This window comes from Fragaria vesca, linkage group LG7, assembly GCF_000184155.1.
Source record: "Fragaria vesca subsp. vesca linkage group LG7, FraVesHawaii_1.0, whole genome shotgun sequence".
Taxonomy (NCBI): domain Eukaryota; kingdom Viridiplantae; phylum Streptophyta; class Magnoliopsida; order Rosales; family Rosaceae; genus Fragaria; species Fragaria vesca.
In genome coordinates this window covers 10,297,094-10,318,957 of record NC_020497.1, presented here as the reverse complement: position 1 = coordinate 10,318,957, position 21,864 = coordinate 10,297,094, and the positions used below count along the sequence as shown (strand labels likewise).

Sequence of the window (21,864 nt, the reverse complement as noted above, 5' to 3'; positions counted from 1 at the left end):
AGAATATGCTCTTATGTGTCTAGAATTTGTACCTGTCGGTCTTTCAGGTATGCGCCACATGTTGGGATGATTGTTGAGAGCTGCCCAAAATCGTACTCATTAAGCACTGCTAAAATTTCTTCCCCCGTCCATCTTCTGGGAGGCACACCGTTTTCTATGGTCCCATCAAATGCCTGTGCATCGAGCCGCCATTCGTGATCATATGGAAGGAGAGTACGGTGACCCAATTTGCATATCTTGTTGCAATGACTGTTGCTCCCCTCATCGCTAAGGCACTCTGGACAAGCCTTGTATCCCCTAACAACGTTGCCCGACAACATCCCACGGGCAGGAAAATCACTGATGGTACCAACAACCATGACATGCATCTGGAACATCTCGTGCGTGTACTTGTCATAAGTGGGATGACCAACGTCCCGCAAAAATTTAAGCTCTTCAATCAAAGGTCTCAAATACACATCGAGACACTTCCCTGGATAACCGGGTCCTGAATCAACAAACTCAACATATTGTATTCCTTCTTCATGCACATCCATGGGGGAAGGTTGTACGGTACCAAAATCACCGGCCATACACTGTATTGAAGACTTATGTTGCCAAAAGGGTTGAACCCGTCGGATGAGAGCCCGAGCCTTACATTCCGGACCTCTGACGCAAAATGAGGAAACTCCTTGTCTATATGCTTCCAAGCCTCCCCGTCTGCAGGGTGTATAAGGGTATCTTTGTCATGCAATTCCCTATCAGCGTGCCATCTCATAGCTTCGGCCGTGTGTGAAGACATGTACAACCGCTCCAACCTATCCCTCAAAGGGAAATACCGAAGTACCTTTACAGGTTTCATGTTGCTTGCAGGAGTCAGCTTATATCTGTCAGTGTGACATACCGGACATGCGTCAAGGCCACCAAGGTCATTTCCTTCTGGATCTTTACCCCAAAAGAGAACGCAGTCATATATGCATGCATGGATCTTGATGTAGGAAAGCCCAAGATCTTTCAGGCTACATCGGACCTTATGATGAGTGGTAGGAAGACGATGACCGTGAGGCAGCATCGAAGCAGTGTACTGTAGATAATCATTAACAGCTTTCACAGTTGATTTAGTCTCAACTTTAATCTTCATTACGTCCATCACACTTTCAAGAACGGTCTTCTGACAACCGGGGTACACAGGGGTCTGTTGAAAAGCAAGCAGTTTGTTGTACTTGTCAATACCAGCAGTGTTGACAGTTCTAGGGAAGGGCTGCACCGGGTCAGGCATATACTGTCCTTGAGCGCATACACCGCTCTCATAAGGAAACATGTTGTTGATGAAGACCGTTGTTGGATTGTTGGATGTACTGCCCGTCTCAGAAAATTGGCCATGATCATGCAAACCCCCAGATGATGTTTCACCGTGATATAACCAACATGTGTACTTCTCCCAAAACCCGTTACTCTTCAGGTACTGCCATACTTTGTCAATCGCAAATCGATACATATCGTTGCGACATTGACATTTCGTGCACGGGCAATAGAAAATTGTATTCCCGTTAGCATTAGCCAGCGCATATTCCAGAAAACTCATAATTCCTTTACCATATCTTTTGTCCCATTTTGGAAGCGAAATCCAACTCTTATCCATATCCTGAAAATATAACAAAATATATATGTATAACGCTATCTAATTATTAATTAAATTTTATGCCATATATCAAATTTTAATTCATTTATATATATTCTACGTACTACAACTAATTGATAACAAATTAATTAACACACATATATATATAGATATACTTAATTAATAATTACATAACAATATTATATATATCAACATTATCACAAAATCATCATCAACAACTTCATACCATCAACACAATATTATAAATTAATTAACATATATATATCTACTACTTATTAACAACAACTTCATATATATTATCAAATCATCAACCAAATTGATCAACATATATATATATATATATATATATACATCAAACGTACTCAAAAATCTATCAATTCAATCACACTCAAAATCGATCAACTCAAATAAAACTCAAAATCAACATATATACACATGTACGTACCTATATATAGCTCCACTTCTTAATTATGGACAGATTTCAACAACACCCAAACTTTTTCTCCCGTTTTTTCTTCTCCCATTTTTTTTTTCTCAGATGAGCTGCTATCCAGATCTGCGAATATAAAGAACTTTAGCCGACGAAATTTATTTTCGTCGGCTATAGTCAACTTTAGCCGACGAAATTTTAATTTCGTCGGCTAAAAAAATGTTTAAAGTCGTCGGCTTAATTTCGTCGGCTAAAGTTGACTATAGCCGACGAAAATATAATTTAGCCGACGAAGGAAAATTTCGTCGGCTAGTCTACTTTAGCCGACGAAAAATTGATTCGTCGGCCTGATTTTTTTTTTCGTCGGCTAAAGTCTTTCTTTTGGTAGTGCACTAACCGTCGGTGGTGTGACAATTATATATCAAGAGCCTACGAAGCAATGAATAGAGTGACCAAGCAGCCTCGGTGACCCGGCGGTGAAACAATAGAGTTCGAGGCCTCAACGGCAAAATCAAGAGACCATGAAGCCTAGCAAGAGGGACTGAAAACCGAGAGAGCAAGCAGCCTCGGCGAAGCTACGACGAAGCAAGTGACCATAAGCTCAGTGGCACAACAAGTAAGCGAGAGACCACGAAATCTCGGCGGTGGGTCGGTGAAGTGAGACCATGAAGCTTTGAGGGCATGCCAATAAAGTGAGAGACTAGATGCTCAGTGGCTAAGCTACAAACTACGAAGTTTGACGGCACATTGACAATCCTAAACAACAATGTCATAGCTACATAAGAGGCATGTGGGGCATGTGCCGCACTGAGATTTTTGTTAAATACTGCTAGATACCATGTGGTAATTTGTGCTTCAATGGCATAGTGGTAAGGCACTTGTTTGTTAAATGATAGGTTTTGTGTTCGAGTCTTGCAACTTCAATTTTTTTATAAGGATTCAGCTATTGGAAATAGTTATTAGTTAGTGGGTATTCTTGTAATTAGCCGGCTAGGGTTGTTATTGTAATTTACATCATACCTTCATCTCTATATAAGAGAGAGTTTTCAACTCAATAAAAGACACACATATTCCCTCGTTCTCTTGGTTGTTTCTCTCATTTCTCAATCTTTTCATTTTCGTTTTACAACATTAGCTCTTTTTTAAGGTTTAATAAGGGCTAGCTGTTTTGATAAATAAGATGGAATATACATCCCAAGGGCTTAATGGGGCCTTATTAAAAACCTTGCCCGATCTAGCAAGTAAAAGAGTACCACAATCCTAACATCAATTAAACAGTTCATCAAAAATTACATCATGTAACCATGGAGGGCCTGCTTCCTTCCAAAATTGAATTCCAACGATTCGCAAAGCATGCTTTGCAACACAATGTGCAGCATTGTTGCATTTGTACGGGATCTTCTTTCAAGTGATATCTTCAAATGCAGCATTGAATCACTTTATTTCTTTAAGTACAGCTCCAACATGGCTCAGATATATATTTGTTGTATATATAGCTTCGAAAACATTCTGGGCATCAGATTCAACAGTAACATCTTTAAAACCTTCCATGAGACAATAGCTCATACCTGCCAAAATAGCTAGAGCTTCACTGGCATCAACCGCTAGACCACTTGGAATATTATGAAGTGCACCTCGCAAATACCTCTTTCATCTCTAATCACTGCTCCCAAGCCAGTACTTCCTACTTTGATGTCACAAGCCGCATCCACATTTATTTTCAAGAATGAAGCAGGTGGAGGCCTCCATTTCTCTACCCTATTTTGGTTCCCTATCACCACACTATCAAAAACAATACTGCTTGTTCCAGCTTTAGCACTTGCTCGAAAATTTGCTTGATGATATGAATGCACCCATTCTTTAGCTTGTTTGATTAACTGCTGCATCCAATTACTCTTTTGCCGAATCTGCTTGCATTTCTGTTTTTCCAGATTAGCCAACACATGACTCCAAAGAGAGTCTGCTCAACTATGGTAGTAATTTTTGTGACATGATCAAAAAGACTGATGAAACTTGGCTCTTTCCAGTCTTTATATACAGTGGCCAAGAAGCTGTATTTCCTTATCATTTTGGCCGCCCTACACTCCCATAAGCAATGAACCGTACTCTCTTGTGCTAGACCACACTAAAAACATCTATCACCAACTTTCATGTCTCTTACTCAAATTTAACGAACAAGACAGGAAGTTATGCATTGCCCTCCACAAAAAGACTTTAATTTTTGGAGCTATAGGTAAACTCCACATTTTTTTCCCATACTATACGATCGTCTATATTGCTACTACTCGGACTTCCCGTCTCCTTGTTTCTTATTTCCATTGCAAGCCAAGCACCGTATCTTACAGAATAACAACCATTCTTTATGTAATTCCAAACAACAGTATCCACTTGTTGTGCTCCAGCTAGTGGAATTGAGAGTATCATATCAGCTTCATGGGGTAGAAATAACGACTTCACCAATTGCACATTCCACATACCAAATTGATCAAGTAGGTCACTGACTCTCATATTGGTATTACCCACACCTGGAGAAATAACCTTGAAGCTCCATGGGTTCGGAAGCCATTTGTCTAGGGCTGGGCATGGGACGGGACGGGACGGGATTATGGTCATCCCACGGCCCGTCCCGGACATTGCACACGGGACGGGATCGGGACGGGCCTTACATTTTTAAGACTTGATCCCACGCAAGTCTCGTCCCAAACGGGACCGGGACGGGACGGGCCTAATCCCGTCATCCCGCCCCAATATTACCTAATTCCCTCTTGGGGTCAATCGGATAGCACAACCATATATCAGACACTGGAACTTGAACAAGCTCATAGTTCGATTGCAACTTAGTCAGTTTGATAAACTAACTAAACCAGGTAAGGTTCTACCACCTTAGTTCACTACTTGGTCTAAAACGATAACTTCCTGGTAAGTCTAACTAGCACAAATTAATCAATAGGCAAAACTAAAACAAAACAAGAACAAAATCAGAAACAAACACCAGCAACACTTACAGATATCTACAATAAAAGAGTGCTGATGTGAACTTGGATCAAAACCATGACATATGAAAAAAGTAATCAGATATTAAACGAAATGTGCAAGGCACAGTAAAGACTATAGATTTAAGATGTACAAGTTTGATATGATTGAGATTTTAAACAGTGTACAAGAGTTGGAAAACCACATTCTTACAATTCTTCTCCTGACTCATGTTCATTCTCTAAAGCCTCAGTCTCCAACAACATCATTGTTCTCTCATTCTACATTACAGATCCCTTGAATGAGGTTATAATCTCACAAACTGCAGTCTATGAAATGTCATCGACAAAAATGTATTCGGCAATGCACCCACATTGTCATTGCCAATCAAGCCATGGTTCTTAAATGATAAGCCAAGATTGAATCAAGAGAGAGATGCTGACTGGAGATGATATTCCCCCGTCATTTTCTGACTTTGTAATTGAAACAAGAACTGCAAAGCAGTAATCTATGCTTTAGTAGATGGAAGCATCAAATCTTGGCTCATAAAAACAAACCTGGTTATTGTATGACTGAAGAGCACAGCCTGCAGAGAGAGAGATAGAGAGAGTGAGAGTGAAAATAATCTTGCCTAATGGAGGAAACGGCGGAGGAGGAGGAGGAGGAGGCACTGTGCTTGTTGCTGCTGCTGCTTCGTTTGGAAGATTGGGGTTGCCTCGTAGCCGGTTGTAGTTCGTGAGGAGGAAGTGGAGGAGGAAGCGCGCCGAGGAGGAATCGGGCGGTGAGATGCAGAGGCGGAGGAAGCGGGCGCCGAGGAGGAAGCGGAGGAGGAGGAATCGGGCGGTGAGATGCGGAGGCGGAGGAGGCGGAGGAGGAGGAAGTGGGCAGTGGAGGAGTTCGAAAGAGAGACTGAGAGAGTGAGGAGGAAGAGACTGAAGAGAGTGAAAGAGGTGAGACTGAGAGAGTTGGTATTAGGGTTAAAAATGAAAGGTTGAGATCAAAACATCTAAAAAATTCAATGACTGAGATTACTCTATATTTTACACGGGACGGGACGGGCCTGACGAGTCTCAACTTTTCAGTCCCGCGTCCTGTCCCTTTGTTTCTCTACGGGACGGGACGGGACGGGACGGGCCTAGTGTTTTTAGACATAGATCCCGTCCCATCCCGTCAAATTTCGGGACGAGACCGGGATTTAGGTTTTTTATGCCCACCCCTATATTTGTCACCCCAGACTTTAATAGATTCTCCATTCCCCACTCTCCATCGTAGCCATTGGCACAATAAATTTCTTCCCCACAAGAGACTGCTCCATATCATTGAGTCACCCCTTTGCGCCATCACGCGTACCCAATTAGCTTCTGGAAAATATTTTGCTTGCAAGACTTCATGAACTAAGAATTTGGGTTAGTAGCAATTCTCCTTACTATCTTAGGCAGAAGGGCCTAGTTAAACCCATCTATTTCTCTGAACCCCAAACCACCAAATTTCTTCTTTTTACAAAGCACTGACCATTTTCCCCGATGAATACCTTTCTTATATTTGCCATCTCCCCACCAATACTTAGAAACTTTGGACTTGAAAGAACGACGTATTCTTTTAGGAAGTCTGAAAACACTCATTATATAGGCTGAAATTGCTTGGGCCACCGCCTTAATTAACACCATTTTTCCAGCCTTCGAAAGAAATTTACTTTTCCAGCCATTCATATGCATATCCAACCTATCATTAATATTTTTGAACATCTGCTTCTTACTTTTCCCTGCCATAGTTGGAAGCCCCAAGTATCGTTCGTGGAAGGGGACCGTAGACACACTAAGAAACCTCTGAATCTCCTCATTCATCTCATTGGACAACCCAAGACCGAAAAAGACTACTGATTTTTGAATGTTGACCTTCTATCTAGCCGCCCTTTCATAGAGAAGTAAACATTGCTTCGTTGCTAACACATCTGTCCATTGCTCCCTGCTCTTTGTAACAAGTTCGATAACCCTTCTGAACATAGTAAAAACAGGAATGGTGACAAGGGATCACCTTGTCGGAGTCCCCTTGAAGGAACAAAGTTCCAAACTGCTTGACCTTGCCATAGAACAGAAAAACTCACAGATCGGACACGTCTCATGATTAAATTAACCCACGGCACTGCGAAACCTTGTCTTAACATTATCTTCTCTAGAAAACCCCATTTAGCTCTATCATATGCTTTGCTTTTGTCCAACTTGAGAATCAGTTCGGGTCCACAGGATTCTTATTACTTTGAATAGTATGCATAAGTTCAAATGCTGTAATGACATTGTCATGTATCTGCCTAACCTTGACAAATGCACTATGAAATGGGGAAATAACATGAGGAATGACTCCTTTAATCTACTCACAAGTGCCTTGGATATGATTTTCTACGTTACATTGCATAGAGATATCGGCATGTAACCTGTCACATTGCAAGGACACTCTACTTTTGGGATGAGTGTTTTTTTTTCTTTTTTTTTGTAAAGAATAAACTATTTCTGATTTTAACTATTCAAAAAATTATTTCTTTTTTATAAAAATTGGTAGCAATTTATATTGTAATTTTTTCATTACTAAAGGTAAATCGCAGATATATATTCTTTAGTTACAACTTTACCCTCACAGAAGTTACGTTACGTATACAATTTTATTAAAGGTATATCCTTATTACCTTACCAGCTTATCAATAAATAGCTAGTTTATCCTTTGGGACAATGCTCATTAGCTCTAATTTTAAGAATTTTATTCTCATCAACAAAATCAGATTTTAAAAAGACCAATTACATATAAGTCCACTTTGAGACAATTTTTCCCACATAGGTCCACCCCAACATTTTTACCCACATAAGTCCACTTAAACATAAATAAGGTTTTGTATTAGGTATTGAAGTTCAACATAATTACAGACTGTCATCCAAAAAAAAAAAAAAAATTCTTTCTTATATTTTCAAAAATGCCACTAATATAAAAAGTCAAACACCTACTATTATCTCCGGCCAACCTCAGGCGAGATCTCCAACCGACCTCCGACGGGTCTCCGGCCGATCTCCGACAAAGTTTCCGACCAACCGCCAACAAAGTTTCCCACCGACCTCCGACAATATTACCGACGATTGCAAAAGATACTGTCACCAACAACAAAAGTTACTGCCGCAGGCTATTAAAGTTACTACCACAGGCTATACTTCCACCAGCTATAAAAACTACTATGGTGAGATTTCCGACAACTTCCGACAAGGTCATAAAAGATACTATCCCCAGCAAGAAAAAATACTACAGAACATAACAAAAGCTACTGCCACCAAACTACAAAAGCTACTATGCTGAGATTCCGACGACCTCCAGCGAGGTCACAAAAGATATTGTCACCAACTATAAAAGATACTACCGAGCATATGAAAAGCTATTGTCACCAACAAAAAAATCTACTACCACCAGCTATAAAAGATACTATCGAGCATATGAAAAACTACTACAAGGTAGAACAAAAGCTACTGTCACCAACAAAAAAAACTACTATCACCACCTATAAAAGATACTACCGAGCATATGAAAAAAAACTACCAAGCAAAACAAAAGTTACTGTCACCAACAGAAAAACTACTATCAGCAACTATAAAAGCAACTACCCCTAACTATAAAAGCTACTACGTGAGATTTCCAATGACCTCTGACGAAGTCACAAAAGATATTGTCACCAGCAATAAAAACTACTACCGCAAGTAACAAAAACTACTACCACCGTCAACAAAAACTATTAGCTAATGTTTTCGGCAACAAAATCTACTATCAAGCATAATGAAAGCTATTACCAATGTGTCAAAAATAGACAATCACAGTGGGGAAAATATACTATCACAATGATGAAAATGTACTATCGCATTGTTCAAAATATACTATCATACTATGAGGCCGAAACATGCTTATGAATCTCATTTCATTCATCTCCTACATTATCAGAACATGATTCTGTGCATGATTTCTCACACTCACTATCAAATTAACAGAAAACATCATCCTAATCTTTGTTTACATTTTCTCAAAACCAAAGAAAGAAACTGTAGAAATTTACCCTCACAATCATCTCCAATCAGAGGTTTAGATCATTAGGTCGTCAACCAGATCTGCTACTTCTCGTCGCCGATCTTCAACGATTGGAGCCATCTGAGGCGACATCTTCGGAGCCGGTGGAAGGCGATCATAGCCGTCAAAGACCAAACGAGCCGACGAGCCATCTGGTTTCAAAGATCCCGTCGAGGTCAAATCAGAAGTTGTCATCGATGGAATTGGACGCAAGAGACGATCTGGCGACTTCGAGGTCGAGGCGCGTCGTATTCGATCCGGCGACTTTGAGGTCGAGGCGCCGTCGTCGAGCCGGTGGCGTCGAGGTCAAGGTCAAGGCTTCGTCGTCGTTCTGGCGACGTCGAGGTCGAGCCGACGTCATTGTCATCTATCAAGTGGCGCCAAGCCATCGTCGTCGAGTCGGTGTTGGCCTGAGACGCTGCCATGGCCGGAGTTTTGAGATCGGAGAAGAGAGGGAGGAGGAAGACGATGAGCCAGAGAGAGAGAGAGAGAGAGGAAAGTGAAGGATTCGTGTCAGAAGAAGGGATTTGTAGGGAATGAGGGTATTTTAGGGACATCATAAAAGTAAAATGACAGGTTTAAGCTTAAAAGTGGACCTATATGACTAAAAATATTAAGGTGGACTTGTGTTACAAATAATGTTGAGAAAGTAACTTTAGTGAAATTTTCTAATTTTAAAATTCCTAAAAGCCAAATTAAACAGGAAAAAGATAATTATACTCTTAATGATTTAAATAAACTACAATAGACCATTATAAGAACAACAGAAGATCTATTTTGAAATAAATATCTATGATCAGATTCTTGCAACCGATGACTGTTGACTGTGACTCCGGCGACTGTTGACCGGGATCCGACAACGTTGACCGAACTCCGGCGACTATTGACCAGACTCCGGTGACTAGATGTCTATTGAGAGCAATATGGGGTTCGTCGGGGGGGGGGGGGGGGGGGGTCGTCGTATTATGGGCAGTAGGGGGTTCGTCGAAGGTTCTATTAGGGGCAGTACGGGGTTCGTCGAGGGTCTATTGGGGGCTCTATTCAAGCAGTAAGGGGGTTCATCGAGGCGGGGGGGGGGGGGTATTAGGGGTAGTATGACCCTTGAACTTAACTGTGTGCTTCAGTCACTTATAACAGGTCCAGATTGGGGTCAGTAGGATCCTTGAACTTAATTGTGTGTTTTAGTCACTTATAACATGTTCTTATTGAGGGCAGTATGATAAAACAGATGCCCTTCGTTCATGAAATCCATAATCAAGTACAATTTACTCTTGGTCTACAAATCCAACACAAAAATTACCATAGTTAATTTACAGACACGAGCAATAAAAATCAGAATCAAGGAGAGAAATCAGGTACCTGAAAAGAATAGCGGAGCTGAACAATGATAGGGTGCACAACTTTGGTGAGAATATCTGTCTCAGCCTTCATGTAATCCACATGGTTCTTTTAAATTAATCACAGTCTCCTTCCTCATAACCTTCATAGCATAAAGCCCATCGCCATCTTCCACACCATCACAACTCTTCTTCCTCACTTAAAAAACCTTCCTGAATGCTCCCCTCCCCATCACTATGAGAATCTCAAAATCCGAAGGCCCGAACTTTTGCACTGCCGGTTCCTCATCTTTCTCGGAAACGGCGTCGTTTTCGTCTTTATCAGAGTCGGATTCGACGACAAAGGGGCTGAGGAAGGAGGAGGAGGTGGGGGTGAAGTGTGGGGGGGGGGCCGACAAAGGATTGGGAGCGGTTGTGGATGACAAGCAACGACGGCGGCGTGGCGTCGCTGGAGGTGGTTGGGGGGCTGAAGACGTCGTTGAAGTCGAAGTCTTGAGGCGAAGATGAGGAGGAGGAGGAAGGTGGAATTGTGAGGTTGGTGAGCTTTGTGGCGAGGAGGGAATGAAGGCTTTTATTCGTGTTCTGAGAGGAGGACACCATGGTTGATTGATTGGTGGAGCTTTCTCTCTCTATATTTTGTTGGGTATCTAGAGAGAGAGAGGAGGTATGGATGAGAGAGAAATAGAAAAGAGGAAAAAGATTTAAAAGAAGGGTAATATGTTTCGAAAAAAACAGAAAAAGTTAAAAATTTTGTTTAATGGAAAAATTGTCTAAAAGGTCTTTAGGTTGATGAGAATTTTAAATTTTTATTTTGTTAGTAAGAAAAAATTCATTAAAATTAGGATAGATGGGAATCCATTCCTTTTGGCTGAATCCTTCTTTATCAAGGAAATACGATAATTAATAGCAGGAATTAATGCAACGGTAAAAAAACTTGCAAATAATTTAAATCCCTCTCCTGGAAGGAATAGCCGAATAGGCAGCCCCTCAATATAAAACCTCCCCCTTTTGCTTCTTCTTCTTCTCAATTCTCCCAATCTCTACTTTCTTTTTCGGTTTTGATCATCTAACTAGCAAAGAGATAGTCTCTGATCATCTCCGTCCAACACCATGGTGAAGGCACATAGAAGCCGAAAAGAGATGAAAAGGGATGAACCGAAACTCACAAGTCTGAAATCCAGAGAAAAACCAAGGCTCAAGAAGAGGACTCTTGATTATGATCCTGTTGATCATTTTCTAAATGAAATTCTCCAAAATGATCTGGAGATATTCGAAGCAGATGAGTGGTTGAATGACATACCCACAGATGATTTTATTTGTGCTGATCCTGATGTCGTCGACCATGATTTTGTCGAAAAGGAAGAAGCCCATAGAGTGCTCACTGATAGATGGGATGATTGGATTAATCGATGATCCTATTTGGGTTGATCCTGATGTTCTCATTAATGGGTCAAGACGTTTTTGGCTATTGTTCTGATACCCGGAGCGTTACCTCCCCGGAATTTGAGATACGGTCGCCTACTCCTGACTACTCGGGCTTTGATGCGGCCGAATATTATCTCAATTTCTTGACGCTGATTGAGGAGGAAGAGACCAATATCAATCCTTCTTTACCAAACCGGGATGAACAGCCAGATTGAATGATTGATGATGATACTGAAGGCAACGAAAGATGAGTGTTCCTAACCTTTTTTCCCGTTTTTATTTTCCTTCCATGACAAACTAATTAGCCCAGAAAGTTGGTACTTGTTGTGTTTACTGTTTAGAGATCATATTTTCATCTTAGATTCTAAAAAAACACAACAAAAAAAATTTAGAAGGAAAAAAAGAAAAGAAAGGGATCATAATTTCATCCTGTTTGAAGCATGTTTTGACTGAGAAGTTTTGTTTTGTTTCGATGCTATGATTGTGTTGGAAGCTTATATGCATGTATGCATGTTGCTGCAAAGATTGAGGTTCTTTTGCCATGTTTTGACTCCACTCTATAGAACCAGAAACTTGTGTATCAACTAGTAATGTCAAAATTGAGGTTCTTTTGCGGTTACTAGTAACGGAGTTTTAAAAAGATTGCCAAAATTGAGGCCTCAGATTGATTTGGTTAGACCCCACTTATTTGTTCTTTGGATAAATTGGTTAGAGCACTCATTTTTTTTGTATTGGCATAAACTGTCTTAGTGATTTACCTTGTTTTATCACCTTCTCTGAACTGTTAATTAGTTTAGTTACTCTGCAGCTTACTTCAATGATTTAGCGATTCTCTCTAAGTAATTAAGAACCGTACATAGAGTTTCACCTTTTTCCTTCCTTGATCTCACTTCTCACACATGTGGAATGCCTCTTGTTTTGTTGACGAGCTCAGTGTTACTCAAGGAATGTGTTCCCTACCCTGTTGAGCACCCTGAGAAATTTGAAAATTTTGATGTCACCCTCAAAGGGGTGTCCTTTTATATGGCCCTCCTGGATGCGATAAACTCTGATCTTGTGGCCAATGCTATCGCCAATGATTATTGGCCAAACTTCATCATTATTGAAGGACTTGAATAGCCCGGGATGTGGTTTGTTCATGTGTCCGCCTCTTTAATGAGCTTGATGCCACTGGTATGTAGGTGATTTGTAGGTGCTGACAGGGTTTTGAACCAACAATTACAAAACCGGATGGAGTGTCTGCCAAGAAAAGTATTTTCATTATCGGTGCCACCGACAGAGCTGACCTTATAGAACCTGCACTTCTATGTCCCAGCACATCTGTCCCCAATGAGGAATCAAATTCTAATATTCAAGGCTTGTTTGAGGAAATCACATGTTTCCAAATATGTGAACATTAGAGCAATGTTCAACTGTCTACTTGCACAAGGGTTTTGTGGTGCTGGTATTAAAAAATATGCCATGATGCCTGGATTGTTGATGATTCTGATATCCTCAAATATCATGCGGCGCAGACATGGCACCTCTAGATCAGGTCAGTTCAGGTTTAAAGATTCTGAACATAGCGTTGGATCAGAATCATCAGATCTATTCCAACCCTTTACTATACTACTGCTGAATAAACGTCCTTCTCAATCGGCGAAGCATCGGACTTTACCTTGACTTGACGCATCATTCTTTCCTAAAGATGACTCTACAGACTGCAGCACACAGTATTTTTTTTTTTTTTTTTTTTACTTTTATTTTTTGGGTTTTTTTTCTGACAACAATTATGTTGCATTTTTGTTAACAGATGCATACTTATCATCGTGTTTTGGTTTATTGCTGGTTCTGCTGGGCTGATTGGTTTTGTGGTTTGTGGATTGCATGTTGCTGATGCCTCGGCTGCTACAGAGGAAGTATCTGCTTTTTCTTTGCAGAATTTGGTGTTGAATCCACATTTAATTGCTTTTTCTTCGCAGAATTCGTTGTTGAATCCACATTTAACTTTGTCAAAGTATACTAAAATCCTAGAATAAAGGACACAAAAGAGATTATAAAACAAAGATTATGATGTCCCTTTACTTTTTCTTTACTTTGGTAAGTATGTTGTTATGAGTTCTATTGAAATTAACGCTTGATTTTAATGTATCTCATGTATCAAATATGTGTATGTGCATCTCCAGGTTGAAGTCCATAATTTCTAGTTGAGAAGGTGATCCTTTGTAAACGGACATCGGCATTCGGCAGAGGTTGATGGCAATGATCAGACTTGTCAGTGGAGAACTCATACATCCTAATGATGATATAAAAATATTTCAGTCATTTCATGAGAATTTAGTTTCAATGAACCTTAATTATTTCATGTAGAACTTTGCGAATTCAGTAGTAAGTATTATATGTATGTAGAACTTACCGAATTCGGTGGATACTGAATATGTACAACAACCTTTTTGGCTTCTATGAAATAAGGTATGCATCAGCATTGCAATAGCAATGATGTCTGTGAGACGGAGAGCTCAAATGATGTCTGTGCCTCATATTCACATGTTAAATCAATTTTTTTCGTTATAAATGTTAGATCAATTGTCAGCTAGCATGATAAAGCCATTATGGAGGATGAACAATTCATGTGATTGAACTATTTGTGAATTAACGATGCTCATCCTATAGTACTAGTTTTTTTCCTATAGTTGATTACATATTATTTACCAAGGTTGGGTAAAATGAAAGTACAGTTAGTGCAGTTTCAGATCTTGACAAAACAGATTGAATCAGATACCGAAATGTGAAAGGGCATGATCACAACCCACAAATTGAGTTCCAATTTGTTTTTCTTCAGTTCTTCAGGGTTCTCTCTTATGCAGCTATATCGAGCTCCTCTGAGGTTAAAAGCTATTTATGCAACATTTGAGACATCCTGTTTGGTTAAAACTTAAAACTGGCTTGGTAAATAATTTTATTTGTTCAAATTGTACATTTGAATCCCAATCATCTGTGTAAACTGGCTTGGGAAGATGTTTGCTTTATACACAAGATACACATCTTTCAAACCCATGGTGGAAAGGTCTTCGCTACCTGAGCAAGAGCATAACAGTCTGATATAAGCAGCAGTTTTTGTACAAGACATAGAGTTGTTACAATTGGTAATGTCAAAACTATTAAAAGCTGCAACAACAGGTAATCAAGGAGGGTTCTTCTCGTTGCTTAGACATGATCAACTCAAGTTTGTTACAACTTCATCCCCTGTACAATTTCATTCAATGTTGCAATCCCAAACCTCAACTGGGATTTAACAAATTTTTATACACAAAAGAATCACATTCAACTCAGGTCCACGCCTATTGGTTTTTCCATTTACAATTCCAAAAGGCTCGAGTTACAACCTTAATCTACTACTAGTATATCATATATCTGTGACTATAAATTAGAGATTATGATACTGGGGAGAAATGCAACAACAAATATGCAAAATCATGTTCCCCTGGCAGCCTCTATTTGATCTCGAATGGTCATATCAATGACCACATTGATGATACTGCTAGTAAGCACTGTCATTTCTACTAAAGACCCGACTATACATAGAGGACTGCCTGTACTTAACGTTAAAATTTTGGGTCAGACTATACCGTCGTCATGTGTCTTCTACAAAAACTCTGAAGATGAAAGCACGGAAGCGTCTAGAGTATTGCTTTGGATCAACAGCAGATATTGAAGTTGGGTCATACTGGAATGACTTGTAAGCATGCTCAAGCTTTTTGCTGATATCATAATCCTGTAGTATGTCAATTATACCAAAAAACAGGATAACATCATACAAATCTCCTGTTGGTTCTCCAACCAACTGTGCCTCGTCAGTTTTTCTCACTGTCTTTTCCGCCCATGCTGGCATATTAATACCTAATCTAATAGAAGCCCACCTAAAATAGTTGAATAAAGTAATTAATCCACAGGTATAAGTTAAGGCCTTCTTGAAAATAAAAAAGTTTAGCAGTGTATATTAATTTTTACCTGTTTGGGTCAGAAAGAAGCCGATCCATTTCACCTTTAGAAACGCGAGGGGTTTTATCATTGTCAGGGTCACCATATCCTGCAAGTATGGAGCACATATCATGGTTTCAGGAATGTATCTCACTGAGTTTATGAGACAAACTAACAATTGGCAAATGACTAGAAAATAACCAGTTGGGGTGCCAACTCCAGAACTACGGTCTGGAGTTGCGAGGGGATCGTTGTATGAAGCTTCTCGGAAGTGAAGACCAACCAAAAGACTGTAGTCCATTATTCTTTCCTGTTCAAGGAAGTCGCAATCTCTGTCCACTTGCCTGCGTGAAGGTACATTTTCTTTTAGAATTGGAGACTAGAACAAAATTGTCCATACCAAATATCTAGTATACACAAACATATTCACAGATTCAGTTACATGTAAGTGTATCAGTAAAGGACATGTAGTTTCTTTTCACTATGGACACGCTTGGCGCAGAACAAATTACAAACCTAAAATTACTACCATAAATCTTAGGAACCGAAAAAGAATAGTACTCAATTGAGTTTCTTTACTAAACTGACAGCATTTATAGGCATGAGTAAATGTGAAAACAGGACAAAAGTAAGAACTATTATTATGCTTTGTATGGTGGAAAAAGTTCTGATTAGGACCCGAGTCTTATGACATTATTTACTTCTGAGTTTCAACAATAACAAAAGGTACTAAATTCTGATGAACACCTCTACGTTAGGACCTGCTCAATGTGCATGATTGTGCATAACAGAAGGACAATGTATAATACACACACCTAACCATATTGAATGACAAACTACTTTTTCTCTCTTGGAGTTCCACCTCCATTCAGTGTTACTCTATGAGAGAAATGAGAGAGGTTACGTAACATGCATATCTTTATGAGTTATGTGGTGATTTTATGTAGCTATTAGGACAACATTTTATCATGCGGCCCTTAAAATCATTTTGAGTTCATACAATAGACCGATAGAATCATAAAGAAGATACCAAAAAAAACATAATTAGAGGTCCCAACCAAAAAGAACCAGAGAGAGTAAGGAAACTGAAAATATATATACCTGCAAAACTCTTGAAACCAAACCTTCTGTAACCTAAATATATAATTAAGATCAAGATCTTTAAGAGTTGTCGTTGCATCAATTTCTGCTGCGGGTTTATCGGTTGAACGGCCAAGGGAAGAGCCTTTCAAATCAAACCTTCTATGAATGGAATACTCGGAGCAAAATAGATTCCCCATTATGACAAACCGCACCTGGAAAATTAAAAAGTTCACAAATCAGAAGACGTTTAAAATTTAAATAAGCATTCTGTGGGACAGAATGTTACCTTCTTTTGGGTAGGCCCTGTTAATTTTACACAATGAAGACCAAAAAACTTTGTGACCAGAGTATTCTCAAAGGCTCGAACATGATTATAGTAAGCTGGAAGCATTCTCAGCAGAACCTGTATTGGTGTTGGCCAGATAAGAACAGCAAATCTTGAGCAGAAAATATAAGGATTAAAAACAGAACTCATTCAAATCATTGTGGGATGCCATGAGTCCATGACCACTATTATAACATATTGAGCTACATGACAGGGTATGATCAGGGGGGAAATGCCACAAATAGGATTATATAGTACTGAGGAGAGAACTGCAGCTATAGACTACACAGGCACACATGCCGCACACCTACACACTTATATGACAACAGAAATAAACCTTACTTTTACTTCTGCTTTCTTCATGGTCTTTATCATGTAACGGTCATCATTGGTCAAGTAAAAGAAGCTTCCACTCTTTCCAGGGGATGAGAGTTCTCGAAGGGCGTCATTTCCACATAGTGATATCATGTAATCTGCTGGATCTACCTTAAACAGTTTCCTAAGAGTCCTGAAGAAAATAAGACGAATCAGTAACTTATTACGAGCAGAAGGTATAGTGTGTGGAACGGTGGAATGTAAAAATGTTCCTTTGGAATTTGCTAAAAGAATGATATGTTTTAATACAAGAGAACACATATTTACCACTTAGCATGACTAATTTTAACGAAAACAGGGGGACTATGAGTGAACTTTCAACATCTTGGCGCCAAATAGATGGTAGAATAAGAATGGTATGAAAGACTACATTAATAAGCTACAAGCCTACAACCCTATTGATGACAGTTACTAAAACACTTTTTAGCTAATGAAGGATAATCTTTTGTGAAAGAAACATTTACAGGCCTTTACCTGAAAACCACAGGGCAGTAATCCTTCCATTTGAAGTCACTCGACTGGTGAGGTGGAGTATACTTGGATCCTTCTGGGGGAAACTTCGTCCAAACTTTTTCCCTGGGATCAAATGCTGAAGTCTTCAGATCAAGGGATGTAGTTGGGGCTGGCCTTCCAACAGAATGCCTGTGCTATGGCACACAAAACCAATTACATGCTGAAGATTCACTCGCGGATATACAATTGCAAAAATTCAAATAGGAAATTATTTCACATTTTTTGTGGAACGCTTTTCCCTTCACAAGAGGGAGGAGTCAAAACTTCCAGTATATAACAGAAACTGTCAGAACTCTATTTAAATTCCTTCAAAGAGAAAAGTTTTGCTACTAGACCAGCATGCTGCCTTAGCTAGAACCATGGCCACCCTGCACAAGCAAGGCTGACTACCTCCCAGGGTACTACAAGGGATCCCTTTCAATATGATATAGCTATATTCCATTTTCTTTAACTGCCCAAAGGAGTATAATAGTTTCAGCAGTCGCACATGGACCAAATAATTTTAGCAGTTGGTGCAAGAAACGTTGTAGCTCGTAATTTCACCATGTTCAGAAAAGTTTAACAAGCTTTTTATGATTTTTCTAGTACCAAGAAAGTTCCAAGAAGCTTTCAGAATAACTGAAGCAAACATACATCACCTAAAAATCTGAAAAATGAACTTGAATAGGGGAGATGGTAAGCTTAGCTGGAGGTCATTAACTCATTATAAAAGAGTGAACAGAACATTAAGGATGAGTGAATGGTAACAAGCAACTAACAAGATTTTGTTGAACCTTGGTTAACAGAATAATAATTGATATGAAACAAACATATGAAGATTAAGTCCTATCTGTTATTGATGTATCCTCTTATACTCATATGAAGTATATCATTTTTCATTCCTGCTTTGTACTTGATAAAGGAATTAGGCTTCTCTTTCAACTCATGAAGAAGGCAGAATCAGAATCACCAAAAGAAAATAAAAGTGCGCCAAAACAAGAAAAAATAAATGGAAAGATAAATTACTAAAGAACATAAAACAAGCACAAATCCATGAATACCTGATCCCCAACTGCAGATTAAGCATAAGCTCATAGTTCTTATGTCCTTTAGCTATTGTGATCCCTTGTTTCTTTGTTGGCTGAACTCTAAACCGTCTAGCAACTGAACCTCCGAGTTCATCGAAATTGTTATCACAATTGGATCCTCTGCTAACATTACTACCCCTCACATCAGAGGATCTCCTCGGCCTCACATTCCCTTCGCTTCCATTCTTATAAATAGGCGGCTTGTTCATAAACTCCCCTTCCATTCCAGGCCAATTCAGCATCATCTGGGAAGGGAAAATTGAAATAGTCTCCACTGGACACACCTTACAATCATTCAAGTCCACTGCAAACACTTCCTGAGGATCCCAATCCACATGACCACCAGAAGAACCAGCTGGATAATAAGTCCCACACTGATCTTTGGTCTCCTTACTCCAAACTCCCACATAGAAACTCCCATCAGCCCACCTAAATGTGCCATTTCCTTTAGGCAACCCTTCTTCCCAAGACCCATCATACCTATTCCCATTGTTCCAAATCATAGTCCCACTCCCATGAATCATCCCATTCCTCCATTGTCCAATGTAATGGTTCCCATTCTTCCACTGATACCTTCCCTGGCCGTCCTGCAATCCTCGGCGCCATTCACCCTCATAGTGATCCCCATTGACAAAGCTCTTGCTCCCTTGCCCATATCTCAGATTCATAACCCATGAACCTCGATATGTCTCCCCAAATGAACCAGTATAAGTCCCTTTACCATCCATAAACCCATTTTTGAAGTCTCCTTCATAAGTGGCACCAGAAGGCCAGCTGAACTTTCCCTTCCCTGCTGTCTTACCCTTCTGCCATTCTCCAACGTACATGCACCCATCTGTCCACAGGTACTTGCCTTGGCCATGAGCGTAGTTGTCAAGCCATTGGCCTGTGTAGAAGTCACCGTTGGCGAGAACCTTCTCGGCATGATAGGTTTCACCTGGCTCATCATCTGCAGGGGCTACAGACATTGTCGTGAATAAGGGATTGGGCCTTTTCTTACCTCCAATATGTGTTTTACGCACGGTTGCTTCCCAGGCCTTCACAAAGAATCTCAACTCTTTGCTCATTATCTCTCTTCACCTTCCCTCTCACATTCCTCTTGCCTCTTCTCCACCTTCATCCATCGAAAATAAATTCTCTTCTTCTTCCCCTGTCAAATGTTCTCTGTACCTCTTCTGCAAACAATGCATATGCTTCAAACCCAGAGAAAAGTGACCATTTCTGGGACAAACCCAGAACCGTGAACACAGGGAGGAATCAATGCCAACCAATAAGAAAACAAAATAGCAAATCTGGGTTTTGTTTTTTTGTGGGTTTTGAGTTTGGTTCTGTGAAGCTTGGTGTTTCAGATTCTGGAAAAATAATAAAAAATCGCAAAAACCCAGAAAATAAAACTGAACTGTTTGATTGATGGGGAAAGCGAAAAGCCTTGGTTAGGAACAATGACTGGCTTTTTCTTTGTTTCTGGTGATTTTTTTCCTTTTCTTTTTCTTTTTTCCTTTTTTTTTTCTTTATTTTTTTTCTTGCTTGGTTGGGTTTGAACAACGAATCAACACATTTGTCTTTGATTCCGGTTTTGGCTCTGAGCCTCCGGGAACCACTAACAGACCAAACAGTTGGGGGAAACAACTTATAACACAACGATGGTGATCAAGTGTTTGCCATTTTTAGTGTCATCCAATCAGACTAAACCCAAAATGCCACTGCTAATTTTAGTTTTTATTTTGTTTTTATTTGTTACCATGTTTTCTTAGTTTTTGCCATAGCAGTCAGTCCAGCTGCTTTGCAATTTGTCCTTCCTTTCTCATACCATAACAGTTATGGTATCATATCCCCCCATCACGAGCTGACATCTATTTCATAATTAACCTAATTTCATTCAATTTCACTTACCTAAAAGAAAGAAATGCATATCAATCACATGTCAAAAAAGAAAAAAAAAAAAAAAAACTGAATAACTAAATTCTTCATACTATTTCACGGCGTAACTCTTTAAATTCGATTCAATTATAAAAATCTTAAGTCCGGGTCTGACATGATATTCGTAATTAAGCTTATAAAAGTGTCGCTTAAAAATCAGGTTTCGTTTTTCATGTTATAATAATTACATGTTATAAAGATCTCAGGTCCTCGGCGTCGGTTCGTCTAGGCCGGCCTGGAAGGTTGCTGACGACAGTTGGTGGGAAAACTAAAACGTCTCCAGATTTTGGGGGACTGATGGGTGGAGACTCGCAATGACATATACTTGTGTGAGGTATAGACTGTTGTTAATAAAACATTGTGTTGTGTTCATCCACTAATCTTAGATATATCGTTTTAGTTTTTTTACTTTGTAGCGTTCCATAGTTTCAAATGTCCGAGAATATATTTAGGGTTGAAACGAATTGAAATTACGTGAGGGTATTTTGTGTAGAAATATTGAGTCTAAAGGGTTTTGGTATCGAATCAAGAGTTTGTCAGAAATCAATTTCTCATAAGTAGGTGAGACCGTACTCATTCTAACTTTTTGATGTGTTAGTAAACACAAGAATTCTCTCATCTTGGGATCAATCCCACTATTCTTCATAATCAAATTTGTCAATCAGCAAATTTGATAACCAGCAATGGCCATCCAACTAAGAGAGAGAGAGAGAGAGAGAGAGAGAGAGAGAGAGAGAGAGATA

At 39.6% G+C, this 21,864-nt stretch overlaps 2 protein-coding genes and 1 non-coding gene across 3 annotated transcripts; 1 reads left to right on the top strand and 2 right to left on the bottom strand.

Moving 5' to 3' along the window:
- Window positions 1–10,305: 10,305 nt before the first annotated feature.
- On the bottom strand, window positions 10,306–11,053 carry LOC101297593 (serine/threonine-protein kinase Sgk2-like). Its single transcript, XM_004308537.1, has 3 exons — window positions 10,850–11,053; window positions 10,476–10,541; window positions 10,306–10,392 (listed from the first exon to the last, which is right to left on the bottom strand). Exons 1-3 carry the CDS (start codon window positions 11,051–11,053, stop codon window positions 10,306–10,308), a joined length of 357 nt encoding a protein of 118 aa, XP_004308585.1.
- Window positions 11,054–12,868: 1,815 nt separating this feature from the next.
- On the top strand, window positions 12,869–13,993 carry LOC101305595. Its single transcript, XR_185222.1, has 2 exons — window positions 12,869–13,412; window positions 13,671–13,993. It is a non-coding gene; the product is annotated as an uncharacterized LOC101305595 (transcript).
- A 1,345-nt stretch (window positions 13,994–15,338) lies between these two features.
- On the bottom strand, window positions 15,339–20,268 carry LOC101305302 (phosphatidylinositol 4-phosphate 5-kinase 6-like). Its single transcript, XM_004307058.1, has 8 exons — window positions 19,175–20,268; window positions 18,096–18,263; window positions 17,589–17,754; window positions 17,208–17,324; window positions 16,940–17,133; window positions 16,040–16,182; window positions 15,869–15,947; window positions 15,339–15,777 (listed from the first exon to the last, which is right to left on the bottom strand). Exons 1-8 carry the CDS (start codon window positions 20,266–20,268, stop codon window positions 15,492–15,494), a joined length of 2,247 nt encoding a protein of 748 aa, XP_004307106.1. The 3' UTR covers window positions 15,339–15,491.
- Between the last annotated feature and the right edge of the window lie 1,596 nt (window positions 20,269–21,864).